General features: G+C 43.0%; 1 protein-coding gene and 1 long non-coding RNA gene across 3 annotated transcripts in view; one reads left to right on the forward strand and one right to left on the reverse strand.

Annotated features, from left to right (window-relative positions):
* ERO1A (endoplasmic reticulum oxidoreductase 1 alpha) overlaps positions 1–10,906 on the forward strand; it is a 38,136-nt gene extending 27,230 nt beyond the window's left edge. Inside the window, exons 9-16 of one of the 2 annotated variants that reach the window (XM_032765953.2) lie at positions 554–565; positions 2,792–2,818; positions 3,001–3,093; positions 4,827–5,073; positions 7,067–7,136; positions 7,521–7,607; positions 7,832–7,965; positions 10,430–10,906. In XM_032765953.2, the coding sequence (XP_032621844.1) occupies positions 554–565; positions 2,792–2,818; positions 3,001–3,093; positions 4,827–5,073; positions 7,067–7,136; positions 7,521–7,607; positions 7,832–7,965; positions 10,430–10,490 (731 nt within the window). In that variant the 3' untranslated portion in view covers positions 10,491–10,906. The remainder of the gene's footprint in view (positions 1–553; positions 566–2,791; positions 2,819–3,000; positions 3,094–4,826; positions 5,074–7,066; positions 7,137–7,520; positions 7,608–7,831; positions 7,966–10,429) is intronic. The other variant, XM_032765954.2, reaches the window with a different exon arrangement.
* The window catches only part of LOC116816601 (uncharacterized), a 39,474-nt gene extending 19,108 nt beyond the window's left edge, over positions 1–20,366 (reverse strand). The window contains exon 1 of the long non-coding RNA XR_012655855.1: positions 20,250–20,366. This is a non-coding gene — a long non-coding RNA (uncharacterized LOC116816601). The remainder of the gene's footprint in view (positions 1–20,249) is intronic.
* Positions 20,367–22,601: the final 2,235 nt, after the last annotated feature.

The raw sequence follows: 22,601 nt of genomic DNA on the forward strand, positions 1-22,601 counted from the left end.
TAAAATAAGAGTGCCACCTTCTGATGATCTCATTGTACTGTATGTGTAACTTCAGCTTTGTCTTGTCCACGTGGGAAGTTAAGTGGAGAAATCCCCATTTTGCAGATGAGGTACACACAGATTAACCCATTGAGGTCAATGTGAGTCTTCCCTTAGACATGAATGGGCTTTGGATAGGTCCCTAAATAATTTACCCAAGTCACGTGGGAAGTCTGTGGCAGAGGTGAAAAAGGAAAGCAGGTCACCTACCTTCCAGTCCTGTGCTTACTAATCCCACAATCATTTTTCTTCCCCCAAAGTCCTTGGGAGTGATCTTAATACCTTGTAGCAGTTACTTCTGTCCTAGTCAGATTCTTTCAAAGCACTCTGCTCATCTCGTACCTTTACTGTGCCGGCTTGAGATAATCTGTCATGCACATACAGAATGCTTTTAAACACGGCTAACTCTATTTATTCTCTTGTCTGAGCCGATTTAACAACAATATCCGAATAGTCTTTGCACTTTGGAATTAATTCTAGTGACATAATTTATGTTGTTTCTTTTCCCCCCTAGGAGATAATGATGGTGAGTGACTTGTGTCAGTTGTTTTTTTTTTTTTCCCCCTGACCACAACAGAAATGGATACAGAACTTTTGCCTCTTCCTCTTCTGCTTCCACGGTCTGCCAGGCTAGCACAGTAATTATTCCAGCGAAAATGGGAATAGTCTTGAAATCTTCCTGTGTTCAGTTTCTCTTGCATGGATCTATTTAGCTTTATAGCTACTATCTGCTTAGCTTAACAAAGAGAAAGTTAAGGGGTGACTGGACCACTCTGTAAGTATCTACACGGGGAACAAATCTATAACAACGGGCTCTTCAACCTAGCAGAGAAAGGTCTAACAATCCAATGGCTGGAAGTTGAAGCTAGACAAATTCAGACTGGAAATAAGGTGTAAACTTTTAACTGTGAGAATAATTAACCACAGGAACAACTAATTAAGAGCCCTGGTGGATTCTCTACCACTGCCCATTTTGAAATGAAGACTGGATGTTTTTCTAGTGGGGAGGGATAGCTCAGCAGTTTGAGCATTGGCCTGCTAAACCCAGGGTTGTGAGTTCAGTCCTTGAGGGGGCCACTTAGGGATCTGGGGCAAAAATCAGTACTTGGTCCTGCTAGTGAAGGCAGGGGGCTGGACTGAATGACCTGTCAAGGTCCCTTCCAGTTCTAGGAGATAGGTAATCTCCAATTATTATTATTATTATTATTTATTATTATTCTAAAAAAATCTGCTGTAGGTATTATTTGTGGAGGGGGAAGTTCTCTGACTTGTGTTATACAAGAGATCAGACTAGATGTTTACAATGGTTCTTTCTGGCCTTGGAATCTAGGAATCTCTGCAACTGCTAAAGAGAACATGCCCCCTCTTTGAGGCTAACAGCCTTTGGATGGGGTTTTCAAAAGAGCTAAAGAGTTTTAAGTGCACAGGTACCTGGATCAACTGGGGGGGTAAAAATAGCAGGTTAGTTGCTCGGGCTGGAGCCCAGACTCTGAGACTCTTTTCCCTTGCTGGAGTTCAGAGCCCAGGCGCCAGCGAGAGCCTGAACGTTTGCATGGCTGTTCTTAGCTCCGCAGCCCGAAGGAGTTGACCTGGGCCTGGAGACTTGCCGCCTTGGGTCTTTTTTTTGGCTGTGTAGACAAACCCCCTGGTGCTTCTCAAAACCCCATCCCATAAGACCTGGATGGGGCGGTTGTGTGTTTTGTGCCTCTGTTAATGCTAGTTCTGCTGTGGCAGAGGAAGCTGCTTTTACGTGAAGTAATGCCATAAGAGTGGGGATTTTCACAGGAACCTAAATAGCCAGCATCACTGAAAGGCAATAGCAGCTAGCACCTATCTCATGTTTTCAAGGGCTCACTCCTGTGAGATGCCAAAATGCCCTCAACTCCTATTGCCTTCAAAGCTGAGAGCGCTGTATACATCGTAGGAGTATTTAGTGCCGTGCAGGACTCAGCCTGTGCATATGCTCTGCCTGTTCTCCTTCCTTTGTTCCCTGTGGCTTGTTTCTCTCTGCTTTGTTCTTTCTCTGCATTTTCTTCTGTCACCCAGCAGCGAGCAAATACAAAGTCCTGGTTTATGAGATGGGTGTAGATCACGCTGACCTTTGCCTTGTTTTTATTTCTTTGTTATAATACTGTCTCTTCTGTCAGTAATAAAACCGTTTGTTCCCTCTTCCTCTCCCAAAAAGGGATGCAAGCTGTTGCCCGCCACTTCCCCTGGGGTTGGGGTTATTCTTCTGCAGTTCAGTGCTCCCAGCTCCTGCTCATATGGGTGGAAAAGACACTAGGCTTTGCTTTGCTACCGTGTCCGTAGCCTTTAGCTGCTAGCAAATGTTGAGTCTGACATTGGTGCCAGTCACCTGTGAGGCCCTTTCAGCCTGCCTCAATCCTGAATCACATTGGTGTTGGCAAACTTGTGTGCCCGTGCAGTCTCACCGAAGTCATTGCAGCTCTGCATTGATTGGTTCAGGGGTCTGGCCAGGGTGTTCTGATTGCCAGATCATCACCTTAGCCCGTCCACCAATCCTACTGTGACACCAAAACCAGCTGTGAGGTTATGACAAGAATTACCTAATAGGAATGGAGATGCATGGATTCCGTCTTAGCCTGTAACTTTTTCCGAATTGTTTTGTGTGCGCTGAGGACAGCATTGAACAAATTTGTAACATGTTTTAGGTGATTTATTTTGGTCAATGTGCTAAATTTTCCTTGTCAAAGCTCTCCTGACTGTTTTGTTTTGTTTTGTTCATTTCTAGGGAATTCATTTTACAGTTGGCTGGAAGGTAATGGTTTGGTTTGTTCTTTTGAGAGTGATACAAAATGGACTTTCTGTGGTGGTGATTTCGGGAGCAGGGCATTAATTGCCAAAGCAAACTGTGATTAAATTAGATCTCTGATAACAGCGAGGGAAGGAAATTCAGACACACACTTTATCATTTTACGTATCGACTCGTTTTCCTTTCAGGCCTCTGCGTAGAGAAGAGAGCTTTCTACAAACTCATTTCTGGCCTACATGCAAGCATCAACATCCATTTGAGCGCCAGGTACCTCTTGCAAGGTGGGTGTGACTTTCTGCCTTATTTCGCGAAGAGCCAGGCTGCTTCTGCAGGCAGCTAAGATGGGAATTGACTTCCACTGCTTAGTGAAATACTAGCTGGTAGCCCATTTCAGCAGGGTTTGGATCCAGCTTCGCTCTCCTTCTCTTCTCCCTTCGTTCTTCTCATTCTTCCCTTATACACAGATGACAGCTGGGTGTGGAAATAAGACGCACGAGGTTTGGGTATACAATTCTCCAAATGCCTTTCGAAGTCTTAATTTAAAAAAAATGTAATTGGAAACCAAAGCCAAAAAATTCAAACCATAAATTAGGCTCCTGAATCTTTATTTGGGCACCTGAATCAAAACTAGCACATGCTTGGAAGTGCTGAGCATCCACATCTCTCTGCTGAACGGAGCTGCCGGCATTCCGCACCTTGTACTGAACTGCCTGAATGGGGCTCACTTTAGGCACTCTGGTTTAAAAATGCCTGCCCTTTGGCCCTTACACACCTCCAGATTCTCGTCACAGCTCACTTTGGAGTAACTTTCCACCTCTGACCCAGCCTTACCTGTCAATCTGGTTAACCCTTCATGCTTTGCTCAATTACAGTAAGTTTAGCAGCAATTTCTCACAGAGACGCTGATCTGTTCGGATTTTCCAAGATTCTTTAACTTTCCCCAGGACATATACATTGCTTTTCCTGAGGTACCTAAATAGGGACTTTGATGCCTGAGTTTAGACATCCAGCTTTGAAAATTTTGGTCCATACTTCTCAGTAGCATGATTCAAATGATCTCTGACTCCTCAGAATTGGCCAAGAATTGTCATACACTGCTTGTACAGACAGACAACTGCACACATGACAGGATTCCTTAAGACTTCTTAGTACAACAGTTCTTGTTTAACAGACTCTCTGGTTAAGTGTCTGTAACCTGCGACAACAGTATGTCTTTATCCCACACTGTGTCAACCACCAGATGATGGTTACATCTCTGACCTTTGTATGTAGTTTCTCTCTTGTTTACGACTCTTTTTAGGAGCTTGAACACTATAAAAATATTTTCACTAGTCCTCATTTGGACAAATCTTTTCATTTTGCTGCACGTCTAGTTAAAAAGGCAGCATAAAACCTCTCTGTGCACTGACATCTCTCATTTCATCCGGGAATGTCTGCAGCTCTGGGTCCAGCACTCATTGCAACAAGAATTGAACAGGGAAGCTCACTCTGTCTTCCTGCACAGGAAATCATCCCATAACAAAGATGCCTCTCTGAATTTTGCAATGAATTAATGGTTTTTGAGGATAGGAATGAAGAGACAAAGGAACTTGGGGCATAATCAGTGTATGCTGAACTAAGAGATCAGTGGATTGGATACTGCTAAAGCCTCGTGTTCATGCAAATTACACCAGCTTAACTAAAGTTGTTTTAAAAACAAATTGAATTACCCAGGGGGTTGTATCAGTTTAGATATGCGTAGATCAGTTTAAAACTGACTAACTTGATTTAGGTTGTACCTGTAAATTTACCAATATAAGCCAGTAAGATGATTTAAGAATGTCCACACAGGGTTTTATAGGAAGTTAGGTTGTAAATCGGTATAAAAAGCTAGGGCAACTGTTGTGGACCAGGCCTGAGTGCTGAAAACATTAAATTCTAAAAATTACCTTTACCCACCTGCATGGCATAGTGGGAAAGAAGTTTACTGCCCAATTTTCAAAGCTGCCCTTTCTTCTTTCTTCTCCTCTCTAAGATACGTGGTCGGGGACAAAGTGGGGACACAACATTACTGAGTTTCAGCACAGATTTGATGAAGTCCTTACTCAAGGAGAAGGTCCCAAGAGGCTCAAGAACCTGTATTTCCTCTACCTAATTGAATTACGGGCAGTGTCGAAAGTTCTGCCATTCTTTGAGCGTCCAGGATTCCAGTTGTTCACGGGGAATGAAAACAGAGACAGAGACACCAAAAACCAACTGCTGGAAATCCTTCACCTAACCAAGTAAGTAATGCTGGAAAGAGAATAGTCAGCAGCTATGCACATGTCTTATTCTCTCCTGCTTAAAATGTTTTAGAAAATGAGATTTTTTTTCCTGTAGTGGGATGGTACGGGTAAGCTAATGATGTTAATTGTTAGTAGCAGTATACTAGTGTACTCTCAGTAGTGATAACACTTAGCTCTCATCTAGAGCTTTTCATCGGTCAATCTCAAAGCGCTTCACATTCTTGTAATGTACTTAACTTCATAACACCCCGGTGGGACAGGGCACTTCTGTTAGCGCAGAGAGGCTAAGTGGCTTGCCCAGGTATTTGAATTCAAACGGTCAAACCAGGTACTAACCCCACTGTTTAATAGTTTAGGTTGTCTTTAAACTTTTGCAGAACTGAGTTTTAATAACTGTCTAGTTGTCACTCCTGAAACTGACTTTCTATCTGACTGGTCTGTGGAACTCTAGTACTAGCTTTACGTTTCAGTCCAAACTCATTTTAAACATCTAAAAAGAGATGGTTGTGGATATAGGGCAAGACTGTAATGTTGGATGTCTGGGGCAGGTCAGATTGGAATCTGGCCCTCGGTCCCACAGAAGGAGTTGCTGTAGTTCATCAGTTTCCCATGCCCGGTCTCCTATTGTTCGTGACTGAGACATGGATAACTCATTTTTATTATAAAATTGAGGTTTGCTATGAGAAGTTTAAGTGAATGCAGTAGATTTCAATGATGAGATTCAGAGCCCAAATGACTTTTGAAAATGAAATTTAGATTCCTAAGTGACTTGGGTGTCTAATTGCCTTTGACTTTCAGTGAGACTTAGGGTACGTCTACACTGCACGATTATTTCGAATTAGCTTAAACCGATATTACAAAACAGATCTAATAAAATCGGTTTAGCGCATCCACAGTGGGATCCCGAAATCGATTGTTTGCGTCCATGGTCCAAAGCTACCATCGATTTCAGGAGCGGTGCACTGTGGGTAGCTGTTCCTCAGCTATCCCATAGTTCCCACTTCCGTGTTGAGAGCACAGTGCCTGATGGGGCAGAAAACACTGCCCCGGGTGGTGCTGGGTACAGCCTCACCCCTCCCTTTGTGAAGGCAGCAGACAACCCTTTGGCGCCTTTTTCGTGGAGTGCATTGAGCAAACGCCATAGCACAGCAATCTTTCCCTTTTTTTTCACGTGGTGGGGGGGGAAATAAACTGAGGAGCTGTTCCCTGAACCACGCCAGACACTGTGTTTGAACCTACAGACATTGGGAGCTCAGCCAAGAATGCAAATAATTTTCAGAGACTGCTGTGGACTGTGGGATAGCTGGAGTCCTCAGTACCCCCTCCCTCCCTTCATGAGCGTCCATTTGAGTCTCTGGCTTCCCGTTACGCTTGTCACGCAGCGCTGTGTATCCTGCAGTTTTTTATTCAAACGCTTTGGCATTTCGTGTTCTGTAACGGAGCTGGATACAACAGATTTGTCTCCCCATACAGCGATCAGACCTAGTATCTCCCGTACGGTCTATGCTGGAGCTCTTTTTCGATTTCAGACTGCATCGCCAGCCGTGCTGATCAGAGCTCCACGCTGGACAAGCAGGAAATGTAATTCAAAAGTTCGCGGGGCTTTTCCTGTTTACCTGCCCGCTGCATCCGAGTTCAGATTGCTGTCCAGAGCGGTCAGTGCTGCACTCTGGGATGCCGCCCGGAGGCCAATAACGTCGATTTCCGTCCACATGAACCCTAATCCGAGTTATCACTATCGAATTTAGCGCTACTCCTCTCGTTTGGGAGGAGTTCCGAAATCGATTTAAGGAGCCGTTTAACTCGATATTAATGACGACGTCGTGTGAACGGATACAGCGTTAAATCGGTATATCGGCCATTAAACCGATTTAAAGTCGCAGTGTAGACCTGGCCTTAGGAGCCAAAGTGCCTAAATCACTTGAAAATGGGGTGTAAGCTCCTGTCACAGGGATTTTTACAAATTTCACCATGTTTATTCTTGCTTCAGGTCTTTCCCTTTGCACTTTGATGAAAACTCATTTTTTGCTGGAAATAAAAAGGAAGCTGCTAAACTAAAGGTAATTGTTCATCTTGTGCCCCCCTTCCTCAGACTACTTGCTGACAGGATAAAGTACTTCTCACGTTGGGTTATCAGACTGAATAGGACATCATAAGACTTTGATATGCTTAAGTTACTAGACCAGAAATATCCAGCTGGAGTAAACATATACACTAGCTTTCTTAGCACTTCTGGCAATGGTAGAAAGCTCAGATGCACCACAAAATCTGTCTGGGAAATGGGTACATGTAGGGTACAGCCTGCCTGATAGAGCCCCTAATACCTGAAAGCATTTCCTTAGGCACTAACTAATTGATGTGGTTTTTAAATCTCTTAATAACCATGTAACAATGATGTTTTGTATTTAAAAGTCCTCCCCCTTTTTTTTTTTTTTTTTTTTAAGGAGGAATTTAGGCTCCATTTTAGGAATATTTCAAGAATTATGGACTGTGTTGGGTGTTTAAAATGTCGCCTTTGGGGAAAGCTGCAAGTAAGTCCAATAAGCAATTTGTTCTATTTGTACAGCACCTAGCACCAGGGTCCTGGTCCATGACTGGGGCTCCTCGGTGTTACTGCAGCATACATAATACGTAAACCCACTCAGCTGAGATGACTTTGTTGTTTGTATTAATCTGTTCAAATAAAGTGATGGGAAATGAAGTTAATTTGCTAACCAAATGGCACACTTACTACTGTTTTATTTATACTGCACAGACTCAGGGCTTGGGTACAGCGCTGAAGATCCTCTTTTCACAAAAACTGATAGAAAACATGCCAGAAAGCGGCCCCTCTTACGGATTCCAGCTAACGAGACAAGAAATCGTCTCCTTCTTCAATGCTTTTGGAAGGTTAGTTTAAAATTCTGTGTGTTTGCTTTTTTCTAGTCTAAATAAAATGTAAGGTGGTGCATGCAAATAAAAAACATGTACTGTGATTAGTAACTGCAGTGTTAACTCTTTTTAAAATCTGATCAACCTTCTTGATGATGACACTTCTAACTTCAGTTGATTGTTTTGATATTGTTTAAAGTAGGAATAAGCAATAACGTTTTCTGTTTCATCTTCTGTGATTTAAAGTTAATGCTCAGGGCTGTGATATGAAAAATTCAGAAGTCTGTACGAAATTGCATGTATCTGTTTTAAGAACACATTGTCCTTCAACAAAGGTACCCGTTATCAGGCCTGTTTAGCGTGGAGGCTGACCTTAAAGCTTCTAAGTTGTTTTAAAAGTAAATTGGTACATCTATTTGCAAGAGTTCTGTTTAACAGGCATCCGTCAATTAGGCTGTTTGGGAGCTGGGGAGGTTTAGCTGGCAGTAGCTGTGGCTAAAAGAAGCCTTTCAAAAGAAAGACGGTTACACGCTGCCCCTTTGTTCTGTTAACAGGTCTGGAGTTCTTAGTTGGCTAACAGGTTTTCTGTGAGATTCTTTGCACCAAGTTGCTGGCTTTTAAGGTTTCGTAATCCTGGTTTATAGCTAAATTAATTTCAGACCAAGCCTCTGAGTATTATCCCCAGTAACGCCAGTCGGTAGCACATGGCAGGAGGAAAACTCCAGGGTAGATAAGTTGGTCTGGAAAACATTAAGCACTTTCTTCAGCAGGTTTGACATTTTTCAGCTTGTGCTGAGAGGCAAAAAATAAACCACTCAGTGCTGCTGCCATCCTTTTTAAAAGGGAGTTCTGGCTACTGCAGTTCACTTTTTGATGTGCTGATTTAATGGGACCTTAGAAAACAGCTTGTATGAAACTGGGAGTACTCCACAGGTGAATATTTCCAAAGAAAGCTGACTAATGACACTGAGATTCCCCACTCCCCATCATTCTCTCCCCTCCCCCCCCCGCCGCTATATCCTTTTATGTGCTAAAGTACTATGGAGTGTTAACCCCAGTATGAAGCTATATTCAGCAATAAGGGGCTTTCATTCCACTTTCTCTTCCCATCTGTGCGGGCTGGAAGTGCTTTGTAAAACAAACATTTAACTACATCAAGACAAACTGAAATGTTCTTTACTCCATCATATGTTTGTAAATGACCTTCAGATCAGCTAGTTGGTATCCTCTATTTCAGTGGTTCCCAAACTGGGGTGAACATTTAGTGAATCGCTAAATGTTACAGGGGGTTCTCGGGGAAAAAATTCCCTAATGGTGGACAGAGCTGTTCCTAGGAACTCCAGACACTATGGGGCCAGCAGCCGGGAGCCCCTGGACTTCCAAGATCAAAGCAAGCATCTCTATCACACTGAGGAGATCTAAACTTCAAGTATTCTTATAAGAAATGGAAAGGGAGGTGGATATTTTTTGCTGTTTTTAAAATTAAATAGGCAGCTAATATTGTTTTTAAAATGATTAAGAAGAACAAGTTTAAGCTTCATTGTAACGTGTGTTGTTTGCCTGGACTGCTCAAGCCCTGAATGCTTGTGTAGGAGGAACTCTTTGAGTTTGCTTCTTAAATAACTTTGTGGTGTTTCACATCTGATATTCCTTGATGAAACATAGGAGCCTTGTCTTCTAACAGGCTTATCAAAGTGATACAAGCTACGAAAGTGAGATCTTGGAAGAGTGTTCCCATTTTCATAATGTAATAAAATACTGTAATGATAAATAATAATTAATAATAGTGTCTAATAAGCATGTCATAAAAACAAACTTTATATTTCCAAGATCAGTGCTTTTATAATTCATACTCAGGTAAAGGAGAAAATTCCTGGAAATATTCATTTTTAGAAGTGGGTTTGTGAGACTTGACATTTTAGTGAAAGGGTTCACAGGTTGTTAAAGTTTGGGAACCACTGCTCTGTTTGAAACGAGAATACAATGAAGGAGCATACATTGCTGTAAAAATATGAGAAGTTAAGCAAGGGACTTGCCCTGGTGGTTTTCTCACTGATGCCAAACTTCCAGTAGCAAAGTGCATTTTGCAATAAATTGACTTGGTGTGCGCACTTCAGAAACTTTTAAAATAAACACCAGTTTATCTGTAAGTTGTTTCGACAACCCCTCTGAATGGCTGTTTTAATTGTATAGTTGGCTTCATGACAACCTCTGTTGAGCAAGTGTATTTGACCACGTTAGCTAACCTTCTATTTATGAAGGGTCCGCTTCTCTTACCATGATTGAGAACGTATAATAATTTACATCTGGCTTTAAAATGAGTCAGCAAAACTTGTTTCAGTTCCATAATCCCTTTTAACATGCAAAATCCTTAGCTGCAAGAACTGTTTTCTAATGTTATTTATAGAAAAACACTTAAAATGAGACCTTTTGTGTGTATTAGATTTCTCTGAACCTTTTTCCTCCTTTCTCTTGCATACAGGATTTCAACTAGCGTTAGAGAGCTGGAAAACTTCAAGAACTTGTTACGAAATGTACAGTGAATTTGTCTGACAGAAAAAGACTTTGACCTTTTTAATTCTGTTTTCTATAAAACTGAGGAAAATCAGATTTTCTTCACACTTCAGGCAACCAAAAAAGGAAAAGACACTGGAAGAACTCTTCACTTTACAGAATGATTGTGTCAGTAACCTGCTGAGACCAAATCTTTTGTACAAAGAAGCTGCTTTTTGTAAAGGGTTGGGGTGAGAAAGAAAGATTTGATTATGTGTAAAGTAAAATGATCAATTTTTATTTTTTGAAGATAATTTTGAACGATTGACTAATGATTAAATATGTGCTGCACTGCTTCCTTGGATAAAACGTACCTGTTTTTCTCTGCCTTCGGAAATTGAAGGTGTTGGTGAAAATGTGATGCTAGATAAACGCAGAAATACAAAATACAAGTGTAGTAACTCACTAGAGGTTGTCTGTGTTCCGTAGTTTCTTCCAGACCCCACCATTGAAGTTGTTTTAAAGGCAACATTTTGTGAGGGCATAAAATAGAAAAACTCTTCCCTTGGTATGGTCCTGGGGCATACTACACTGTAGCTTGGAGGATCCACCTAAACTTAATGGTTGATGCTATATAAAGAACAACTGCTCCGGGTCCCCTCTAAGAGTTTGTCAACAGGAGAAAGCTGCACCAGTTGAACTAAAGGTGTGATTCTAAAGCAGTGCAAATCCCTGTATGGATGCACTTTATTTCAGTTGTAAACCAGGCTTGTTACAGTTTAGCTCAAGTCAATTATAGCAGTTTAGCTCAAACTGATTACTAACTGATCACACAGAGGTTTGTGTCAATTTAAATCCATTTTAAAAACCCAGTTAAAGTGAAACTGGTGAAACCCTGTGTAGATAAAGCCTAAAACAGTATTTTGCTCTGACTACGCTTTCCCCTTAACCCTATTTTAGAAGGGTAATTAGAGTACAATATGCTGAGTCTGACTCCTAGTCAAACCCAGAATGGTTCTATACAAATGAATCTCAGTGCATCAGCAATCACTGCAGGTCTTAAAGGTTGCCAGACACTTCTTTCCCAGAGGCTGAGATGAGACTGGCACATCTCCCTCAGCAGGTGAGAAACTTCTAGTGTAATTCTCAGGGAATTACAGACCAGTCAGCTTAACTTCTGTACCCAGAAAGATAGTGGAGCAAATGATTAAGCAATCGGTTTGCAAATATCTAGAAGATAATAAGGTAAGTCAGCCAGCATGGGTTTGTCAAGAACAAATTGCGTCAAACCAACCTGATAGCTTTCTTTGACAGGGTAACAAGCTCTGTGGATGGGGGGAAGTGGTAGACATGGTATATCTTGACTTTAAAGCTTTTGATACGGTCTCACATGACCTCATGAACTAGGGAAATGCAACCTAGATGGAGCTACTATAAGGTGGGTGCAAAACTGGTTGGAAAATCGTTCCCAGAGAGAAGTTATGAGTGGTTCACAGTGATAGAAGGACATAACGAGGGGGTCCCATAGAGGTCAGCTCTGGGTCTGGTTCTGTTCAGTATCTTCATCAGTGGTTTAGATAATGGCATGGAGAGTACACTTATAAAGTTTGAAGGTGATACCAAGCTAGGAGGGGTTGGAAGTGCTTTGGAGGAGAGGATTAAAATTTCAGAATGATCTGGATAAACTGGAGAAATGGTCTGAAGTAAATAGAATGATATTCAATAAGGACAAATGCAAAAGTGCTCCCTTTAGGAAGAAAATCAATTGCGCACATAAATGGGAAATGACTGCCTAGGAAGGAGACCATAAGCTAAATATGAGTCAGTGTAACACTTGGAGGAAAAACCCCGCAAAACCCTTAATTCTGGGATGTATTAGCAGGACAATTGTAAGTAAGACATGAGAAGTAAATCTTCTGCTCTACTCTGCCCTGATTAGGCCTCAACTGGAGTATTGTGTCCAGTTTTGGGTGCCACATTTCAGGAAAGATTTGGACAAACTGAAGGAAGGCCAGAGAAGAGCAACAAAAATGATTAAAGATCTAGAAATTTGACTGATGAGGGAAGATTGAAAAAATTGGGCTTGTTTAGTCTAGAAAAGAGATGACCGAGGGAACATAAATTTTCAAGCACATAAAAGGTTGTTACAAGGAGGAAGGAGAAAAATTGTTCTTAATCTAAGGATACGACAAGAAGCAATGAGCTTAAATTGCAGCAAGGCAGGCTGAGGTTGGACATTAAGAAAAAAAACTTCCTGTCAGGGTGGTTAAGCACTGGAATAAGTTGCCTATGGTGCTTGTGGAATCTTCATCATTGGAAATTTTTAAGAGCAGGTTAGACAAACACCTGTCAGGTATGGTCTAGATAATACCTAAGCCTGCCATGATTGCAGGGGACTGGACCTCTTGAAGTCCCTTCCAGTCCTATGATTCTACATACCAACAAGATGCTGGGAAAAGGGATGCCAGGGTTCCCCCTAAGAGTGCTATCTCTGGGCCCTGGTCCTGGCTTTCATTCTCAATGTGCCTTACCTTGGCTAATGTGTGTCTGAAGTTTGGATTTCCAAAAGCTGCTCTCAGGATGGGGGAAAAACGTTCTTCCCTCCTCCACCACCCTGGCATGTATGGGGAAGACGTGTACACGAGCATATGCCTCCTCTCTTCCTCACAATCTCTGACCAACAGCATTGTGCCAGTCAAGATTTGTACTGCTTCCTAGCTCTCCAATAACTATCCCAGCTGCAACAGGTCAGACAGTATGTTTCACTCTGGAAAACTGAGCAACTGTAGGGCCTGATTCCTCCACCATTGTTGGTTGGAAAAAGCAATTCTTTCCCCAACCAGGAATGCTCTGAGAAGGTCTTTGTCAAGTGCAGAGCCCCTACTCTTACTTGCATTTTTTCTGAGCAGCGGCAGCGGCAAAATTGGGTAGAACCTGCTCTGTTCCCCTCCTCTGCTGCCAACCCTCAAAGTTTCCTGCTCACGACAGCCACATGTATTTTTTTCCAAGCCCTGGCTTTTAACTAACCTCCATCACATCTGGCAACATCCACCACTGGGTTTCATTGTCCAGTGCAACCAACCACTGGTTAAACACTGTTCCTGGAAGGAAATCACCTCAGTCTTTTGCTGTTTGATGATGACTGATGGCAGCAGCGGCTAGGGTTATGTGCTAAACTCTATTCCCTTAGGGAAAAGGAGGAAAACAGGTGGATTTTTTAAGTTACCAGGTTTTCTGCTGTCAAGGTAGTGATGGAGCATGCAAGTTCTGCCACTGGCAAGGTAGTGCTATGGTTTATTGAGGTGGGGGGAATTTAGTTAGGAGGGGATCAGCAGAAGAGGGGACCATTTGAGGGAAGGGGGACTGGGCAGGGGAGAAGAGACAGGGTAGGTGTGGAGTAAAGCTGAGGTGAAGGGACGGGGGAAGGGAGATGGTTGGAACAAAGAGCCGAGCAGCACAGAGCAGAGACAGTCCAGTTAACATTGTAAAAAGTTCTGTGTTTAGAGGTTCCTGCTCTGGCAGCTGCTGCTACTGATTGGAGTCCCCAAGATCACAGGCAGGGAGGTACCAGCTGGGTGCTGCTTTGCCCCTAGAGGGAGAGGGGGGCTGAGGGTATGGGGGACCCTAGCTGGGTCCTATTTTATCCCTCCTCACCCTGCACAGCAGTCCCTGCGTTGGCTGCTTCTGGCAGCTTAGTGACATGGCTGGCTCCAGGCCTGGTTGGTCTCTGCACAGGTAATGAGCAGGGAAGCTAAATGTGATGCTCTTTGGCAAGTGCTTGCTCATATCACTTCCAGTTAGGTGTATGGACACGCCCTGTGCATGGATGTTGGAAACTTTTCCCTAGCAGCTACCGGTAAGGCCAGCTGTGGAGCATTGATATGATGTTCTATATATGACCAGGGCCATCCTTAGGATTTATGGGGCCCTATGCAGTATTATTGAACTGGTGCCCCTATGCCAGCTGGCAGCCCAAGCTCACAGCCTGGTGGGGGAGGGGGAGGAGGGATGAGACAGCAAAGGCTAATGAGATGCCCGGCCTGCCTCATGGTGGCGGAGAGTCACAGTTCCCCACAGACTCCCATACCCTCTCCCTCATGCAGAATGGACATGAAGAAAGTACCTAATTAAAAGCACTAAAATTTGGGAATAAAAAATGTCAGTCACAGGTTTTTTGATATGCCCTGAAGTTTGTCAATTTATTTGCAAAAACTTCGTAGTAGAGGTGAGTCAGCTGTCCTGCTGAATACAACATTACATATAATGGAATACATGATGCAGCTCTTCTCTGTTTTACGTTTTCTTAATCAGTATTTCTAAGCTGAATTTATATTTTAAATGTACTCAAACCTTAAGCCAGCATTCCAGATTACCACATATTTAACTCACTGAAACAAAGACATTATTTTAAATTAATCAGAGAGGTTTAGTGTGTTCATAACAATGTTCATTGTTTTTAGAAAAAGGGAACAGTAATTTACTTTGTGTGATCTCCATAACAAGAGACATGGTTATGAAATTTCACCAACTTTAAAAAAATATGTTTCCAAAGATTTTAGGTATAACAAGGATTTTATGTCTTACTAAGGTACTGATTTTGCTGGAGGGTTCTTTTAAAACTAGTTCATCGGATAGTCAGAAGTAAAGAAAGGGAAACTCTTTGTCCAGCTATCTGGAAGGGAAGGACTGTTGTCCCTTTAAGGGCTCTCTTCAGTGGGGAGTGGGGGGAGAGGTGGTGAAGGGATGGACAGAAAGGACAGGAAGACTTGGAAGCACTTTTTTTTTAAACATAGTAATTAAAATGTGTATTTTAGATAAGGGAGGTCTTTTGAAGGATTTATTTAAAAAACTGTATGTCTGAAGATCCACGCATTTAAGGCTAAAGATGATTGTGCATCTAAAACTCTATGCAAGCATTTTTTAGAAATGTGATTTTATAATCTTCACCAGCTCACTAATGAAATATTTTTAAAGCAAATTTTAAACTAAGGTCCTGTAGACTGACATGTTCTGTGTAAATATTACATTAATGCACAACTGTTTTTGTCAGTAAAGTCAGAAACTGACAGTATAAAAATTTATTTGGGCATAAGCTTTCGTGGACAGCTGATGAAATGGGTTCTAGCCCACAAAAGCTTATGCCCAAATAATTTGTTAGTCTCTGAGGTGCCACAAGGACTCGTCCTTGTTTTTGCTGGTACAGACTAACAGGACTACCACTCTGAAACCTGTCAGTATATACCTTGGGGTTGGCAAATGCCTGTTAAATGGCTTTATTACCCCTTGAATGTCTCTTTAACAGTTTCAATGTTGTGCTAATAGGTCTGGCAGGCTGGAGGTTTTTTCACTTTTAACTACTAGATTCCCTCCCAAGGAAGACTCACCAGGCTAGAGCAGCCATCTGTGGGAGCCTGCAGGAAGGGTCAGAACAGGGATAGGAAAAGAAGTGGGTGGACACTAAGACCCAGTGGTGCCCCAAATTTTCAGGTGCCCTACGCAGCTGCCTATGTTGCCTATGCCTAAGAACGGCCCTGTATATAACCCTGCTGGCCCAATGCCCCTTGGAGTTCCTCCTTACCCCCAGTGCAGTTACTGGAACAGTAGTTTCTTGCTTGCAAGTGCTTCCCTAAGCCCTAGCTCTTCTACTTATCTTTGTATATAGTTACCCATTGTTGGTTAATTGTCCTCTTTAGTTAAGTACAGTCTTTAGCAGTTGGGGGGTGGGGACTTCCTCTTCGCAGGGCTCCAGGACATGCAGCCCCACAGCTTCAAATGCTGTAGCTCCTGCAGCAAGCCTCTGCCCATGGGCAACCCCCACACCTCCTGTCTTTGGTGTCTGGGAGAGGCCCATCAGATCTGCACAGCCTTTAAGCATCACACTAGAAAGGATGGATGTTTGCCTGAAACAACAACTCATGGAGTCTCCTGCTCTCCCCACAAATGCCCGACACACATACCTCAGGTGCCTTGTCCACTCTCCCCAGGGGTGTGTTACTGGCTCAGGAGGTGCTGCCCTCCAGTCGTTACTGGCTGTGTGTTCTTGAGCCAGGCCTGGCCTGTTGTCTCCCCCCAAATTGAGTTTTAAGTGCATCATGCTACAGGGCCCAGAGCCTCCACTTACTCATCTGCCTTGTTACAGCAGAGGGTGGGCTCTCAGCTCATCCCATCCCCAGAGGGCACTTGGCTAGAATCAAGGCTGGGTGCACAGGCTAGAAGTATGTTTCCCCGTAAAGGAAAACTCCATTCAAGCATGTCAGCTGCTCTGACACCACACCTTGTGCTTACGAACTGGGGAGAGGAATGCTAGAGCCTTTTCCTCCTACACTCCAAGGAGCAGAGACAGAATAAGGTGCGGGCAGGAGGGGTGAGATCCTATGTCAAGGGTAGCTTGCACCTCACCTTGAGGAAGGCCAGGCCCTTACTGCTCCTGCCCACCCATCTTCATTCTGCTTTGTGCTGCAGCCGCATGCATCTACTGCTCCTGTTACAAATACAGAGTCACTAGGAGGCCCTGAGTCACCTCGTGGATTGGCAAGTTGCAGACTGGGCTCTGCAGAGATCTTATGCCTGTGGTTTTCCTGCATCAAGAGTCACTTGACCCTTCCAGCCGATCCACCTTAGGACAGCTTTCCTACAAGATGTGGCTGGTGGGTGCTATAGGGAATGCTTGTGAAGGAGGCTGAGACCGAGATAGTAGTATCACTCTCCTCAGTTTGTTCTTCAAGCCAGAAGATTCTTCTTAGACTTACACTCAGAGCCTTTATAGGAGTGTCCCTTTAGCAAGCGAGTGGAAGCTGGATCTCTGTGCAGGAATGCAACAATAGCGGGGAGGGGGGTAAAGAGAAATAACATGGTTTTAAATATTTTAAACTGGAGTAGAGTCCACTGATGAGTGGACAAGTGATGCAGAGACCCAAGTTGGCAGAACTCAGCCCAGATGCCCATAAATAGCACAGAAGAATTTTTTATTCAACATCGTAGTGCTTGGTTACAGTTTAGTGAACAACAACAAATAGGTACATTCATTGGCCACAGCTTCCTGGTGCAACCAGCTCTCAACTGGCTGTGAAGCTGAGAAACAGTTAAACCGTTACCGAAAAAAATGGAATGAAAGGCAACTATGCATATAAAAGTCATTGTACACATCAGCTATAAATTACTTCAGTAAAACACAAGGCCGGCCCCACACTGAGCGGTTGCAGTTCTGACATTAATGGCCATCCATACAAAGTAATAAAAAAACAAAAAAAGATTGCTAGTCACTCACTGGTACACACTTAAGCAACGAGACTCACGGCCCTGGTCTGTGATCCTAATGAGAGGAAGATCATCTTGTCGTTCTGTGCGTCAGTGCAATATGAACAATGAGCCGGTAGCCCTTTTTTTTTTTTTTTGCGCAACACTCTCTTCCCTCCAAAGGAAACTTAAAGTGCTCCTAGTGCTTTGGACTTTTTCTTTTAAGCAAGAACAGGGGCCAGTGGCTGAACTTTGCATCTTTGGTGACTTATGGGAGAGGAAGAGAAGGACTGCGGCTGGAGTCCAGATCCTTAGCTAGTTTCACCATAAGTCAAGCGGCGATCAAGACAGAGCAACCAGTTTCTGAATCCCACCCTAGGTAATGAGACGGGTCATACAATGGAAGCTAAAATAAACCTCCTTTCTAGCTCAAGTATTCGAGCGAGAAGAATCCAGTGATCTGCCAAGAATAGTCTCCGAGCCTTTAGAGGAAAGAGCATGGGTTGCCTTCGTTTTGGACCAGTGAGCAAGAGTGTAAAATGAGGACATTAGAGGACCTGCTACACCTCGAGCCAGCTGCTCAGTTTCTGAGTGGGGGTTATACAGAGAAAGGGGGTTCAGAAGTAGCTCAGTAACAGCAAGGATGTCGATATGCTCACAGGGCGCTTAAATGTTTTCCCACACAGATCCGAGGCCTGCCCCCAAGTCTCTGTTACCTTCTTTGAGAACCAAAGAGTCTATTCTTGGAAAAGTAAGTGTGTGTGTGTCCAGTCCCACCATACAGCTGTGAGCCTGGGAATCAGCATTTTAAAGGCTCAGTCGCTTCAGTCATGTTCCATGTGCCAGTGGTAACCTCACTTGTCTATTGGGGGGGTGGGGGGGACAACACTTCCCCACTGTCCTACAGATTATGTGGTCCTGTTCAGTCCCTCAGTGAAGTTTTACTCTAACATCAAATCTTAATTCAAGTTTAAAAACAAAAGCACACCCTTGGAAAGTACATGCAGTTGATGGCAGGAGCTGGTCCTGCTGATCAGCAACATATGCCAACTGTTTCCAGTTTCAGCTTCTAAAGGTGGAGAGATCCTGGGGGAAGTCACTACAGGCTGGAGATAGCAGCTTTGCCACAGAGGCATGCTTTTCCTTGTAGGAGCTACTATCTGTGTAAGCCAACAGTATATTTAAGAGCTCACTTTAGAGCCTAATCCAAACACCTGTGCATCCTTACAGCCACATCTTGCTTTTCTGTTTTGAATCGGGTGCTTTTAGACACAGTTAAAAAAGTGATTTAAAGGCCAACATCCTGCCAGAATAAAATCCTGGATGTTAAAAAGCCTACACCATTTCCATTAAATGCTTCTCACTCACTAGACCCACCCTCCAGTGCACACCCTACAATGAGATGCCAACATTTATCTAATACTTCAATGCGAGTGGCCCCCTTAGTTCAGGTCACATTGCACTACTTTTACAGTACAGTCAGCGGAATGTCATGGGACACTTATTCCTCAAACAGTCTGAAAAGACAGGAGAACTCGAAGTTTTGAGGCAGTCCCAAATAGTGGCATGCAGGTGCCACACTGCAGGCTTCATGATTTCGGTCAGAGAAAGCAGTACATGAAAACTTCTCTTTGCTTTCATGGCCAAGAATGACCTCTAGCTTATATTCAGTCAGGATAAATATAAAATTGCTATTCTCCCAAAGGCAGATTAAGCATTGGCTCCACTAGGGAATGCAGCGAACAGATCGTAGTATGAAAAAGCTGTGTTATGGATGGGTTTGGGCCAAAATAAAATGCTCACACCACTCTTATCCAGACTGACTGTTAGGTTGGCTTGAAGAAGCCACCCTGCAAGAAGCAGGCCTTATTGCCACATGCTCTCACTACAGTAACCACACTCATTCGGTTCGCTTTAGGTGGCATTTTTCTGTTTAAAAAAAGAGCAGAGCTGATTACTGTTCTGTGACCTTCATGCTAGTACAAGCCATTGAGTTCAGACTTTTAAAGGCCTTCGCAACATTCATGCTTGAAGATTTGCTTTAACCCACAGTCCAGCTAAAAAAGTGTTTTAGCAGTCCGCTGCCCCGAGGACCGAGTTAGAGTAAGCCCACATCCCCAGCAAAGAGACACTACATTTGTCTTGCATGAATATGGCACATTATATATTAGGTAACTTTCTTCATTAGTGTAAATCCCACACAGTTTCTCTGAAGAGGGTGCATTTGTCCTTGGAGCGGATCAGGTCACAGAGTGCAGCATGGTCTGCGTATCAACGCCTGTTTTCGTAGGATGACTGCGCCTCTGCCAGCTACAGATGTGCAATTAAAAGGGTAACATGGAACAGACGCGGCTGTTCCAAAGGGAAGTCTGAGTGTGAGGAGTTCCTTCAGAAATGTGCAGATAAAAGTGCAAATACACACTTTATGTTGGTCTAGTGAGTCAGCTCTGGTGCTTCTAGCTGCCAATGAGCATCTTGAGAAGACTGGACCCCCCTCATCCCTCCAAAAAAGCTCCCAGAGATTTTTCACCTTCCCTTTGCTACACGGTACCATGAGTAACAGTTTTACATACCACACGCAGCTTAAGTCTCCAGCTCCTGGGTTACAGCTGCTAGAGAGGATGGAATGTTTGTGCAGATGGAGTTAGATGTTTGGAGAATGATCGGACTCCCGTGAAAGCTGCCCCCAAGAGAAGCAAATCTTGGCGGGCTCTTCAGTTCTGTGGCGTTGAGTATAAGCTGTGGTGATTGTTAGCTTCCAAATCACTACATGTGAAGAGCAGCGGGGCGGTGTCTGGCTTAGGTCCACTCAGATAGGGAATAACCGCACAGCTATCGCTCCCTGTCAGAGTGCCATACCAGCCGGAGCACGGAGGGGTAGCCAAGCTTTGGGAGAAGAATGGGAAATACTAGTTAGAGATGGGAGGCTAGAGTTATCCCAGGATTGTGCTGTCTAGCGCTGGAGTTTTAATACAAAACAGAAGTTGAAAGTAGCTTCAGCTAGGAAGCTTTGTCTAAAGCTTCAACTTTCCAGAGATGACCAGTGATTTTGGTGCTCAAGTTGACATCTTAAAGGGTCCTTAATTTTCAAAGAGTGGGTGTCCAGCACTTAAGAGGTCAGGCCCTTTCCAACAGGTGTCATAAGCTAAGCGTCTCCCTCCCCTCACCCAAAAGCAGCTGTCAAGTGATGAAAAATTAATCAGGCCATTAACTGCACTATTAAACTAGAGAATATCCAAAAATACTGAAAGTGGTGTTTGCTACATTTAAAATATATTAATGTCAATAAGCGTACAGTGCTCAATTACAAATATTTGCACTGTAAAACAAAATTTTCAACTCTCATCATACAAGTACTGTAATGCAATACCTTTATCAGGAAAGTTGATCTTACAAATGTAGAAATAGGTACAAAAAACTGCATTCAAAAATAAAATGAACAGTATAAAACTTTAGAGCCCACAAGTCCACTCAGTCCCACTTCTTGGGCAGCCAAATCACTCAAACAAGGTTGGTTACAATTTTCATGCAATAATGCTGCCTGCTTCTTGTTTACGTCACCTGAAAGTGAGAACAGGTGTTCGTATGGCACTGTTGTAGCCGTCGTTGCAAGATATTTAGTGCCAGAGACACTAAAGATTCATAGGTTTCTTCATGCTTCAACCACCGATCAAGAGGACGTGTGTCCATGCTCATGATGGGTTCTGCTTGATAACAATCCAAAGCAGAGTGAACCGATGTATGTTCATTTTCATCATCATGAGTTAGATGCTACCAGCATAAGGTTCAGTTTCTTTTTTCGTGGTTCGACTTCTGAAGTTTCTGCATCGGAGTGTTACTCTTTTAAGACTTCTAAAAGCCTTCTCCACATCTTGTTCCTCTCAGATTTTGCAAGGCACTTCAATTCTTAAACCTTGGGTCAAATGCTGTGAGATTTCTAAAAATAGCTACATCGGTACCTTTGCATTTGGTCAAATTTGTTGTGAAAGTGTTCTTAAAACCAATATGTGCTGGGTCATCACCCAAGACTGCTATAACATGAAATATATGCAGAATGCAGGTGAAACAGAGCAGGAGACATACAATTCTCTACCTAAGGAGTAGAGTCACAAGTTTAATTGATGCATTTTTTTGTTTTAAATGAGCATCATCAGCACGCAAGCATGTGCTCTGGAATGGTGGCTGAAGTATGAAGGGGCATACGAATGTTTAGCATATCTAGTAAGTAAATACCCTGCAATGCCGCCTAAAGAAGTGTCATGTGAATGCCTGTTTTTCACTGTCAGGTGACCTTGTAAATAAGAAGCAGGCAGCAGTATCTCCTGTCAACGTAAACAAACTTGTTTGTCTTAGCGACTGGCAGAGTAAGAAGGAGGACTGAGTGGACTTGTAGGCGCTAAAGTTTTACACTGTTTTGTTTGAGTGCAGTTGGGCAAACTATCATGAAAGGGAAAATCTGCAGTTTGGTTACATTTCAGTACTTGTATGAGGTGAATTGAAAAATATTACTTTTATCATTTTTACAGTACATACATTTGTAAATCAAAAATATTAAGAGTACTGTGCACTATTCTGTGTTGTAATTAAAATATTGAAAATGTAGAAATTCAATATTTTGGATGTTTTTCAAGTGGTATCTATTGTTATAAGTGCGATTAATTTGAGTTAATCATGTGAGTTAACAGGAATTAATTGACAGCCCTAAAATAAAGCCAATATACACAAGTTCACTTGTCACTTCTAGGACTGTTGGTATTTCTAGAGCGCCCATCACACCATGATGAGCTCAGCGAAATGCCTGGACCTCAGCCTGAGGAGAAGACTACACCCCACTAAGTTTTTCATACATCTTGTGTCTCAAGATTGTTATAAAGCAATAATTGTTACTCCAGAAAAACACAAAAACAAAAACCCCAACCCGCCCC

Source organism: Chelonoidis abingdonii, chromosome 4, assembly GCF_003597395.2.
Source record: "Chelonoidis abingdonii isolate Lonesome George chromosome 4, CheloAbing_2.0, whole genome shotgun sequence".
In the NCBI taxonomy this organism is placed as follows: Eukaryota; Metazoa; Chordata; order Testudines; family Testudinidae; genus Chelonoidis; species Chelonoidis abingdonii.